The 12106-nt window shown below is 37.3% G+C and overlaps 1 protein-coding gene across 5 annotated transcripts in view; it reads left to right on the forward strand.

Annotated features, from left to right (window-relative positions):
- The window catches only part of DENND4C (DENN domain containing 4C), a 132070-nt gene that overhangs the window by 32054 nt on the left and 87910 nt on the right, over positions 1 to 12106 (forward strand). For all 5 annotated transcript variants that reach the window (XM_034663966.1, XM_034663965.1, XM_034663967.1 and 2 more), the window contains 3 exons: positions 6990 to 7242; positions 8726 to 8795; positions 10556 to 10725. In XM_034663966.1, the coding sequence (XP_034519857.1) occupies positions 6990 to 7242; positions 8726 to 8795; positions 10556 to 10725 (493 nt within the window). The remainder of the gene's footprint in view (positions 1 to 6989; positions 7243 to 8725; positions 8796 to 10555; positions 10726 to 12106) is intronic.

The following is a 12106-nucleotide window of genomic DNA, read 5'->3' on the forward strand; positions in this document are numbered from 1 at the left end:
ACCCAGGCGCCCCAGATTTATTGATTTTCAAGAGTTTTTTCTCCAGCACTTTTTTTTTTTTAAATTTTCAAACATACAGAAAAGTTAACTGAGTATTATAATAAACACCGGTATCCTTTCCTCCTGAATGATAGACTGTAGTATAATGAACAGTATACTTTCCACCTAGATTCAACAAATTAACGTTTTTCCATATTTTTGCTAAACTATTTGAAAGGAGGCTGGAGATACCCTGACAGTTCTCCCGTGAATGCTTCATCATGCATCCCCTAAGCAACGCTCCTGTGTAACCATGGTATATAGAAAGTTAATAATAGTATCATGGTTTTCAATATCCATTCCCTATCCAAATAGTCACAGTTATCCCCAGAATATCTTTTACCGCCTTTTAAAAAAAAAATATTCATGGGGGGCGCCTGGGTGGCACAGCGGTTAAGCATCTGCCTTCGGCTCAGGGCGTGATCCCGGCGTTATGGGATCGAGCCCCACATCAGGCTCCTCCACTAGGAGCCTGCTTCTTCCTCTCCCACTTTCCCTGCTTGTGTTCTCACTCTCACTGGCTGTCTCTATCTCTGTCAAATAAATAAATAAAATATTTAAAAAAAAATATTCATGGGGTGCCTGGGTGGCTCAGTCGGTTAAGCATCTGCCTTCGGCACAGGTCATGATCCCAGCGTCCTGGGATGGAGCCCCACAGTGGGCTCCTTGCTCTGCGGGGAGTCTGCTTCTGCCTCTGTGTGTGGCTCCCCCGGCCTGTGCGCATGCGCACACCCTCCTCCTCCCCGCCCCCCTTTCAGCATCCTGTTGTGGTTTACTTGTTGCATTTGGTTATTATGCCTCTTTAGTCTCTTTTATCTCCCCCACATTTTTCTATTAGATAATTGACATTTTGCAGAATCTTGCTAGTTGTCTTATAGAATGCCCCCCACTCTCGATTTATCTGATTGTTTCCTCATTCTGTTGTTTAGCTTATTACCTTATTGTCAGTATTTCCTGTAAATTGGATGTTACCTTTAAAGTCTGAATTAAATTTATGTTAAATACTTTTGGCAAGAATACCCAGGTAGGGCTAGCATTAGGAAAGCATGTAGTGACAGATTATCCCATAATTAGTGATGTTAAGTTCAGTCACTTAATTAAGATGATACGTGCCAGATATCTATTATTATTTTCATTGTTAAATTTAAGTAAATTGTGGAGTTGTGGGCCTTGTTTAAATACCTGGTTCCCTAGCTGCTTTCACTTCTCGTTTTTTAGGATCCATTGATCATTGCCTGAATTAGATCTTGCATGGTGGGGGATGTAAAATGAGACTTTTCTAATCCTGTCATTTAAAAAATAAATTTTTTAACTGGCATTTTTCTTGAAAAGCTTGAAGGAAGAGCTTTCTTGTTCTCTCTCTCTCTCTCTCTCTCTTTTTTATTGTTTTGAGAATAACTAAGGAACTGTGGATTTTAATTTATTCCATGTGATTAAAAATCTATTATAATCCTTATTCTGTTTGCTCATATGGTCCCAAGTTTCGCTAGTGGGAGCCCTTTCCAGCTGACTGCTTTGCCAAACAAAATCTGGATTTGTGTGTGTTCATTGTTACTGAGGTGTCATACATACGAGAGTCCCTTGCCCTTGGAATAAGACCTATCAGGCGTTTACAGAGTACTTAGTGTGTTAAAAAATTATATATAATAGTATTTCTATGTGGTTACGTTACCAATTTGCTATGCAGTATGCAGTTAGGTTCATCTGTTTGTATTTTGTTTGTTTGTTTGGTTAGGTTCTTTTTATTTTTCTTTATTTTTTTTAATGTTTTTTTCCTATATTATGTTAGTCACCATACAGTACATCCCTGGTTTCTGATGTAAAGTTCGATGATTCATTAGTTGCGTATAACACCCAGTGCACCATGCAATACGTGCCCTCCTTACTACCCATCACCAGTCTATCCCATTCCCCCACCCCCTCCGCTCTGAAGCCCTCAGTTTGTTTCTCATAGTCCATAGTCTCTCATGCTTCATTCCCCCTTCTGATTACTCCCATCTGTTTGTATTTGTGTTTCATTTGTTTTAGAAAAATTTTCTGTTAATATGGAAAATATTGTCACAGCTCAAAACACGTAAAAAGATATAATGAGAAGTATTGCTTCAGTTTTTATTTCCTCTACTTTTTTCACTATACTTTCTGCCCTCTCCTTTCCTGTTAGTGCAGTTTTTGATTTATCCTTTCACTATGTATTTTTACAAAAATAAACACGTGTGTGTGTGTATTTTTATTTCTTCCTCTTAAACAAACTATAAATACTATATACATTATTTTACACTTTGCTTTTTTCACCCAATAGTATGTCCTCAGAATCATTCCATATCTGAACATGGAGGTCTTTCTCAGTTTTTTGAAACTCTATAGTACTTATTTGTGTGAATGTATATACTTTATCCAAACCGCTGTTGATGGACATTTGGGTTCTGTCCAGTCTTGTGCTATTACAAGAATGCTTTGGTGAATAACTGTATATATTATTACATATTTGTGGAAGTATATTTTCAGGTAGTCCTAGAAGGGCGTTGCTGGGATAAAAGATAAATGCATGCATAATTCTGTTAAATGTTACTACATTTCTTTCCATTGTGGTCATGCCACCATCAATATATGATGTATGTGCTGCTTTCCCCCAGTCCCATCCACAAAATACATGATCAGATTTTTGAATTTTTGTCAGTCTCATAGTCAAGAAGTGATGTGTCAGAGTAGTTTTAATGAGATTAACTATTAATATGTTTAAGGACCGTTTTCCTTTTTTTCTTTTGTCAGTTGTTAGTGTCTTTTGGCATTGACTTTGTGACTTTTTTTTTCCCTAAAGGTTTTATTTATTTATGTAACAGAGAGACAGCCAGCGAGGGAGGGAACACAGCAGGGGAGTGGGAGAGGAAGAAGCAGGCTCCCAGCGGAGGAGCCCGATGTGGGGCTCGATCCCGGAATGCCGGGATCACGCCCTGAGCCGAAGGCAGACACTTAATGACTGCGCTACCCAGGCGCCCCGTGACTTTTTAAAAACATGGTTTTGGGACACCTGGGTGGCTCAGTCAGTTGAGTGTCTGCCTTCAGCTCAGGTCGTGATCCGAGGTTCCTGGGATTGAGTCCTGCCTGGGGCTCCCTGCTCAGTGCTGGAGCCTGCTTCTCCCTCTGCCTGCTGCTCCCCCTGCTTGTACTCGCGCTGTCTCTCCACTCTGACAAATAAATAAATACAATCTTAAAAAAAAAAAACAAATATAAACAGGGTTTTGGCCTTTTTGGGTTTTTTTTTTTTACAGTACATTTTTATGTACTAGGAAGATGAACTTTTTGTGAAATAAATTTCCAAATGTGTTCTTCAAGTTTATAATTAATTTGTCTTTTGACTTGTGTTTTTTGTCATGTAAAATTTACTTGATGAAGTTTATTTTCTTACTCCCTTTTATTGCTTGTAGATTTTGAGTCATAGTTACACTTTTCCCACTGTAGGTTTTCTTTTAGTACTAGTGTATTTTCATTCTTGACGTTTATATCTGTGATCCCCTGGGAGTTTTTTCTGGTAGTGTGAAGTATAGATAGAATTTTATTTTTTACCCAAATAGCAATTCAGTTATTCAAGCACTGCTTATTAAATTAAAAAGTCCATCTTTCTTGCAGTGTATTGAGATGTCACCTTTATCCATTTCTGGTATTTCTTTTGTGTTCGTTGTTCTTTTCTGTTCCCTCATTTGCCAGTACTATCCTGGTTTAAATATAGAGGCTTTATACCATATTTTAATATTTAGTTGGGTTTTACCAGTTTCATTGAGATATAATTCAGATATCACACAATTCAACCATCTCAACTGTATAATTTATTGGTTTCTAATATATTCACAGATTTGTGCAGCTGTTACCACAGCCAGTTTCAGAATATTTTCATCCCCCTGAAAGGAAACCCTATATTCATCAGCAGTCACTCGCTGATGTGACTTTCCACCCTCTAGCCCCAGGCAACTACTAATCTACTTTTTGTCTCTATAGATGTGCCTATTCTGGCCATTTCACGGAAATGGAATCATATTACCTGTGGTCTTTTTTGTCTTCTTTCACTTCACATGGTTACAAGGCTCATTGATGTTGCACCTCATATTAGTACTTCATTGCCTTTTTAAGTTCATTTATTTATTTAAGTAATCTCTACACCCAGTGTGGAGCTCAAACTCACCCCAAGATCTGATGTTCCTCTGAGCTGCCCAGGCGCACCTGGTACTTCACTGCCTCTTCTTGCTGAACAGTGTTCTGTTACAAGCCTGTGCCACCTTTTATGTATCTTTTCATTACTCGGTGGACATTTGATTGTTTTCACTTTTTGGCTGTGCTGTTAAATATGTATTTGCATACCAGTATTTGTGCAGTCGTATGTTTTCATTTCTCTTGGGTTTATATCTAGGAGTAGAATTGCTGAGTCATACAGAAACTCCCTGTATAACCCTTTGAGGAACCACTGGACTGTTTTCCAAAGCAGTTGATTCCCACCAGCATTGTATGAAGATTCCAATTTCTCTACACTCTTACCTTACCAGCACTTATAATTATGTCTTTTTGATTATAGCCTTTCCAGTGTATGTGAAGTGGGTATCTTATTGTGGTTTTGATTTGCAATCCCCTGATGGCTAGTATGTTGAGCCTCTTTTCATGTGCTTTTGGCCATATCTTCTTTGGAGAAATGCCTATTAAGAGTCTTTGCCTACTTAAAAAAAAAGAAATGTCTTATTTAAAATAACTTTAGTTTTACAGAGGAGTTTTTAAGGATAGTACAGACAGTCCCCCATATATTCTTTGCCAGCCCTGTATCCATTTTTAAATTGCTATTTATCTTTTTATATTGATTTGTAAGAGTTCTTTACATATTCTGGAAAGAATACCCTAATTAGGTATATTATTTGCAAATATTTTCTCACATTTTATGAGTTGTCTTCCCACTTTCTTGATGGTGTCACTTGTAGCATGTAAGTTTTTTATTTTGATGAAATCCAATTTTTTAACTTTTGTCACTTGCGCTTTGGTTCATGTATAAGAAGGCTTTGTCAAACCCAAGGTCACAAATTTTTATTCCTTTTTTTTTTCCTAAGAGTTTTATAGTTCTATCTCTTACGTTTAAGTGTTTTTTTTTTTTTTAATTTTTTATTTTTTATTTTTTTAAAGATTTTATTTATTTATTTGACAGAGATAGAGACAGCCAGTGAGAGAGGGAACACAAGCAGGGGGAGTGGGAGAGGAAGAAGCAGGCTCATAGCAGAGGAGCCTGATGTGGGGCTCGATCCCATAACGCCGGGATCATGCCCTGAGCCGAAGGCAGACGCTTAACCGCTGTGCCACCCAGGCGCCCCACGTTTAAGTGTTTGATCCATTTCTGGTATGCAGTGTAAGGAGGGGATCCAACTTTTTTTTCTTTTGCATTTGATATCCAGTTGTCCCAGCACCATTTGTTGAAAAGACTATTTTTTTCCTGTTGAATTATCTTGGCACTCTTGTCAAAATCCATTGGCTGTAAATGTACAGGTTTAATTCTGCGCCGCCTGTGCTGTTTCATTGATCTAAATCTTTATCCTTGTGGCAGTAACACATTGTGCTGATGACTAGATTTACAGTAAGTTTTGAAATGGGGGAGTGTGAGTCCTCCAACATTGTTTTTGTTTTTTTGACATTAGGCAGCCTCAGTCCCTTGCATCGCCATATGAACTTTAGGCTCATGTTACCAATTTCTAAACAAAAAAGGATTTAGAGGGGAATTTTGTTGACTCTGTAGATCTCTTTGGGAAATATTGACATCTTACCAAATATTTGATGTCCTTATCCATGACCATGGGATGTCTTTTTTTTATTAGCTCATCTCTAATTTCTTTAAACCATGTTTTATAGTTTCAGTCAAAGGATTTTTATTTATTTATTTATTTAATTTTTTTTTTTTAAAGATTTTATTTTTATTTATTCGACAGAGAAAGAGAGACAGCCAGCGAGAGAGGGAACACAAGCAGGGGGAGTGGGAGAGGAAGAAGCAGTCATAGCAGAAGAGCCTGATGTGGGGCTCGATCCCACAACGCCGGGATCACGCCCTGAGCTGAAGGCAGAGGCTTAACCGCTGTGCCACCCAGGCGCCCCAGGATTTTTTTTTAATGATTTTTTATTATGTTAGTCACCATACAGTACATCCCCGGTTTCCGATGTAAAGTTCGATGATTCATTAGTTGCGTATAACACCCAGTGCACCATGCAATACGCGCCCTCCTTACTACCCATCACCGGTCTATCCCATTCCCCTACCCCCCTCCCCTCTGAAGCCCTCAGTTTGTTTCTCATAGTCCATAGTCTCTCATGTTTCATTCCCCCTTCTGATTACCCCCCCTTTCTTTATCCCTTTCTTCCCCTACCGATCATCCTAGTTCTTATGTTCCATAGATGAGAGAAATCATATGATAATTGTCTTTCTCTGCTTGACTTATTTCACTTANTCTTTCTCTGCTTCAGTCAAAGGATTTTTATATTTATTTATTTATTCATTCATTTTCAGTCAGAGGATTTTTAAAGGTGAAATTTTGACGGGAATTATGAAGGAAAATTTTGTGAAAACATCGAATACGTGATCTAGGAATCAACCTAAGGATGTTTATGGTGTTGTCCCTTTCTTCTTTCATATAGCTTTTGTAAAAAGCAATAAAAAAATCAAGTTGTTTGATCTTATTTACTCTTCTTAAAGTTACACTCCAACTGTTGAAAAATAGTAGTTAAGAGATCTGTAATTCCCAAAGTAATAATCTTACTTTTGGTGTACAATTAAGATTTAAGAAGTAGAAGAACCCCCCCCCCAATTTTTTGGTTTGTTTTCAAGAGGAAAACCAGCATTAACTTGAAATGTATTTACTTATCTATATCTATCTATCTATCTATCTATCTATCTATCTATCTATCTATCTATTTTTCCTCTCCCTGCCTTACAGAGTTTTATATGAAGGGAAAGAAAGGCTTATTCCAGGATGTGAAGTGATCCAAGCCACACCCTACGGTCGCTGTGCCAATGTCAACAACAGTTCAACTACTTCACAAAGAATCTTTATCACTTACCGAAGGGCTCCTATAATTCGACCCCAGAATTCCTTGGCTGTAACTGATATCTGTGTTATTGTAACCAGTAAAGGAGAAACCCCTCCTCATACTTTCTGCAAAGTTGACAAAAACTTAAATTGTGGAATGGTAAGAATACAGTTGTTTCATTTTCAGTTTTTTATGTACTGTCCCCCACACCCCAAAAAGGATAATTTTTGTGCTTCTGTTTATTATTGAGTGTATAATTTACTCTGTTTATATTTTTGTGGTTTTTATTATTTTTTAGATCTATAACTTCTGTAATTCATAACAATTTAAAAAAATTTTAGCTGTCTGATTTTTAGAATAATTTCATTGAGAAAATGAATACTTAAAGTCAGAGATTTAAATTTTTTTTTTGGTATGTGGTAATATTGCCTGTGTTGCACTAATACTTAAGAGGTTTTATTAGCTTTTGCATTTCACTGGTGTCTTCACAGACAACCACAGGGAGACTGGATAGGGAACTCCCTTTATATTTATTTATTTTAATTATTGTAGTTTTATATACTTGCTCTTTTCAGATGGGCTCCAGACCCACTGTGGGGTTTTGAACTCATAACCCTGAGATCAAGAGTCGCATGCTCTACCAAGCATGCTAGGCACCCCATCTCTTAACATACTTATTTTGTTAAAGGGCTCTAATGAACAAGAACATTGAACATACACCTTTGATTTATAGTTTTAGGAGACTAAGGTTTACTATGGGGTCAGATTTATTTTGAAAAATATCTTTAGATAAAAATATTACTAGCTTTAATGAGATATGGGCAAAGATGACTGACTAATGTACCCATGGCTATTAGTCAAGACAGTTTGCCCCTGGAGGTAGTGACTTCATAGTACCTAGTTTGGGCTCCAGGACCCACTCAGCTTTGTACTGTTTCTTTCAAACCGTCTGATTATAGCATTCTAAACTTTCTGAAACTGTTTTGTGTCAGTTTAATTTTTGCAGCGATGTTTTTGTACTCGTTTCTTTCAGTGTTCTGAGCTTCATGTTTTGCTATATTTTATAGTCTGTAGTCTTTTTTTAAAAAAGATTTATTCATTCATTTTAAAGAGAGAGAACATGCATGCACACACGGTCGGGGAAAGGGGCAGAGAGAGAGGAGCAGGGAGAGAGAATCTCAAGCAGACTCCCTGCTGAGCATGGGGCCCAACGTGGGGCTCAATCTCAGGACCCCGAGATCACATCCTTAGCTGAAACCAAGAGTTGGGCACTCAACCAACCGACTAAGCCTCCCAGGCACCTCTGTAGTCTGTTTGATAAACATATGTTTTAGATAGATTTCACTGGGGGACGCCCGGGTGGCTCAGTCAGTTAAGTATCTGCCTTCAACTCAGGTCCTATCTCAGGGTCCTGGGATCAAGCCCCACATCAGGTTCCCTACTCAGTGGGGAGTCGGCTTCTCCCTCTCCATCTGCCCCTCGCCCCACTGGTGCTTGCTCTTTCTCTCTCTCTCTGAAATAAGTAAATTAAAATCTTAAAAAAAGATTTCACTGAATAATCAGAACCTTTAGAGAAGATATTCAACAAAATAAGTTTATTTTCACTCTTTGGTCTTTTTTAAACATAATTTATATTTTACAGTGGGGTTCCAGTGTATTTCTGTGTTATAAGAAGTCTGTGCCTGCTTCTAATGCAATAGCATATAAAGCTGGTGAGTAAATTAAAAAAAAATTGCTACTGTAGTTACTGTTGTACATTAATATTTGGTTAATTTCCATAGTGTAGTGGTCATCATGTTCACCTAACATGTACATTTGGTTAGATGATATATGCTCCCTTATGTAGTTTATGGGGTTGATCTAGTCATAAATTGAATTATGTATAATATTAGCATGTAAAGGCATAAGTTTTCTTAAATACATTACATACTACAAGATATATTAATATTACCCCCCCAAACATGTTATTAAATAGAAATTTTCATCCCAGGTAATCATTTGTGAAATGAACATTCAGGCGTTTAGTCTACACTAATAGATTTAATAATTCAATGAAAAACTGCTTACTCTCTCTGACCTTTTTATTTTGACAATCAGAAAGGTGTCAAACTGCATCTTTACTTCTTATATTTCCTTCTCTTATCTCTGTGTGTCTGATTTGAAACCTCATGTTACTTGCCATGAAAGGTGGACTTGCTTCCTTTTTCCTTTGTTGCAAAGAATCAGCTATATGGAGGAGAGGAGGGCCTGAGAAACTTTTCTGCCATGAAGTGTTTGAGAAATCTATCGCCACATTCTTACTGCACAGTAAAGTGTCAAGGGCTGTAAAGATTTAAGTGTGACCTCTTCATCCCACTGGTATGGTGGGATAGAAACTGAAAATACAGGTATGCTCCAGTTGTAAATAGAAGAGATACTGGAATACTTCCTTATGAAAAGAAGCAGTGTCAGTTACTTTTTTGATCATGCACAGTTTGTTTTGCGTCAGGGAAGTCAGGCAAATCCATATCTGAAAAATCTTGATTGTCTTCTTAAAGACATTCATACTAATAAATCAGACCATTTAATTTATAACATCACAATAAAGGCAGCAACTAATAATTACAAATTTCAGTATCCTTAAAATGTGATACTGTTAATATTGCTGTAATGTGTTGATTTAATGTGATTTCCTAAATTGTGTGTGTGTGTGTGTGTGTGTGTGTGTAGGAAGCGTCACTTTAAAAAAGGACCACTTATAGAAACAAGCTTTGTGAAAGTATTCTTGTATTTGATAAAAGACATATTTTAGAATATAAAGCTTTGCACACTGAATTTTGATTTAGAGTTCTGCTTCTGATTTTCAAGAGTTTAACATAGAGGTAGTCTGCATATTAGAGTCATCAGAGGCTAATGAACTGATGCTTCGTAGCTACTTTATTCTGAAGGGGCTTTGTTATGCTTGCCAGAGGCCCACCTGCTCCTGCTTCTTTGGTCTCACATGCTCTGTACTCAGCCAGAGGATTTGGTCTCATTTACTTTTCATGCTGAATACTTTTTACACTGCTGCTCTCAAGATGAGTTTAAGGGCTCTGATCATTTCTGTTGCCTTGGCATTATTACATGATACATACCCCTTCCCTGAATTTTTTGCTGAAATACTTGGCAAATTTTCCTGTATGTTCCTTACCACTCTCTATAGGATGCTGTGGTATGTAGAAGACAATATATTAAGATGGGTGATCCTGTCGAATAGAGTTTTAATTTGTATATTTAGTACATTTTAATGTTATGATGAACTATAGGTCCATGGGTAAAAAATAAAGGGTAAACTTGTTTATTTAAATTCCTGGTATGGCAAGAGAAAAATGAAATTTCACACATGAATATTTTCATGCAATTTGTTATTAAAATATCCTGTTAATATGTATCACATAATTTCTGGGAAAATAGCTATTTAAAAAAATTTAATATTGTCTCCTTTCTCCAAAAGGTTTAATTTTTAGATATCCAGAAGATGATTATGAGTCATTTCCGCTCTCAGAATCTGTACCTCTCTTCTGCCTTCCCATGGGAGCTACTATTGAATGTTGGGATCCTCAGACTAAATACCCACTTCCAGTGTTTTCAACTTTTGTCCTGACAGGTTCTTCTGCTGAAAAGGTATATTTTTTCCTCTTTTATTAAACCTATATTGTCCGTGTTTTTATCCCGTAAAATAATTAATATGATGTAAGTTTATTTGAATGTTAGGATTATTTGGCCACAATATATTTTGGATTAAATTTGTACTATAGTGCCCAAGGTGAGAAGTCACCATGAAGATTGGCATCAGGATGCAGCTACCTCTGGAGCTTCTACAGAAGCAAATATAAAGTCTTTCTGGAGAGATAACCCACAAAACCCAAGCCTCAAGATGATATTATAGTATAAGTTAGAAGACATAAATACCATAGGAAGAATCAGCAAGATACAGTACAAAGCTGGATTAGACCCTGAAGATATTGAATTGATACAATGACAACATTAAAAATATAAATTAAATATATAATTGAAATGATTCAAGATGTCAATACATCAGGGAAGAACAGTGTATCTTGTGAAATGAGTAAACAGACTGGGAAGAGAATCAGACATCTAGAAATGAAAAATATGGTCCTTTAAATTAGAGTCACTGAATGGTTTGAACAGCAGATAAGACATACATGGAGGGGAAATTAATGAAGTGCAAGATAGGTTACCTCAAATGTGGCAAATAAAAACTTCTAAAAGAGTTTAAAAATGTAGAGGATAGAATCAAAAGGACCAGTGGGTATTTAATGACTTCCAGAAGGAGAGATTAGAAAAGGGAGAGGCAGCATTTTAAGGGATATTGGTTGGTCGTTTTCAGCAACCTTCAGCAGAAAGATTCATATTATAGTGAAACCATAGAACACCAAAGGAAAAAAAGCAACCAGAAAGAAAAGACATACTTATTTTTAAAGGGACAACTGTTAGATTGTTGGCTGATTTTTCAATGACAACAATGAGGCTCAGAAGACAAATAATATATTAAAATGGAGGGAGTAAGCAAAGATCAGTTTCACGGCATATAGAAAGTACTAGCCAGACTTCGCTGAAGATGGCAGAGTAGGAGAACCAGAGGCTCACCTCAGCCCATTCATGCATCTAGGTAACACTCACATCACTGTAAATAATCCAGAAAACAACGTGGAGACGGGCAGAACAAACTCCACAACTGAAGGTAGAGAAGAGGCCACATGAAAGAGGGTAGGAAGGGCAGAGAAGTGGTTGAGAGTTAAAGGGACATGCGTGGACTGTCTGTGGGAGGGAAGGACATCAGCAGCCTGGAGAGGGGAGACTGTCACGCTGAGGAGCCCCTCCTGTGTGGGTAAGACTAATCCCCATAATATTTGGCTTTGAAAACCAGAGGGGCTGAATTTCATAAGTTCTTCCAACCAGTGTGACTTAAAAGTCTGGAACTTTAAAAATCAGCAGGCTAGGTTCTAGGACAGGGTGAGTGATAGGAAACTGAGTCCTTAAT

The sequence above is a fragment of the Ailuropoda melanoleuca genome, chromosome 7 (genome assembly GCF_002007445.2).
Source record: "Ailuropoda melanoleuca isolate Jingjing chromosome 7, ASM200744v2, whole genome shotgun sequence".
Taxonomy (NCBI): domain Eukaryota; kingdom Metazoa; phylum Chordata; class Mammalia; order Carnivora; family Ursidae; genus Ailuropoda; species Ailuropoda melanoleuca.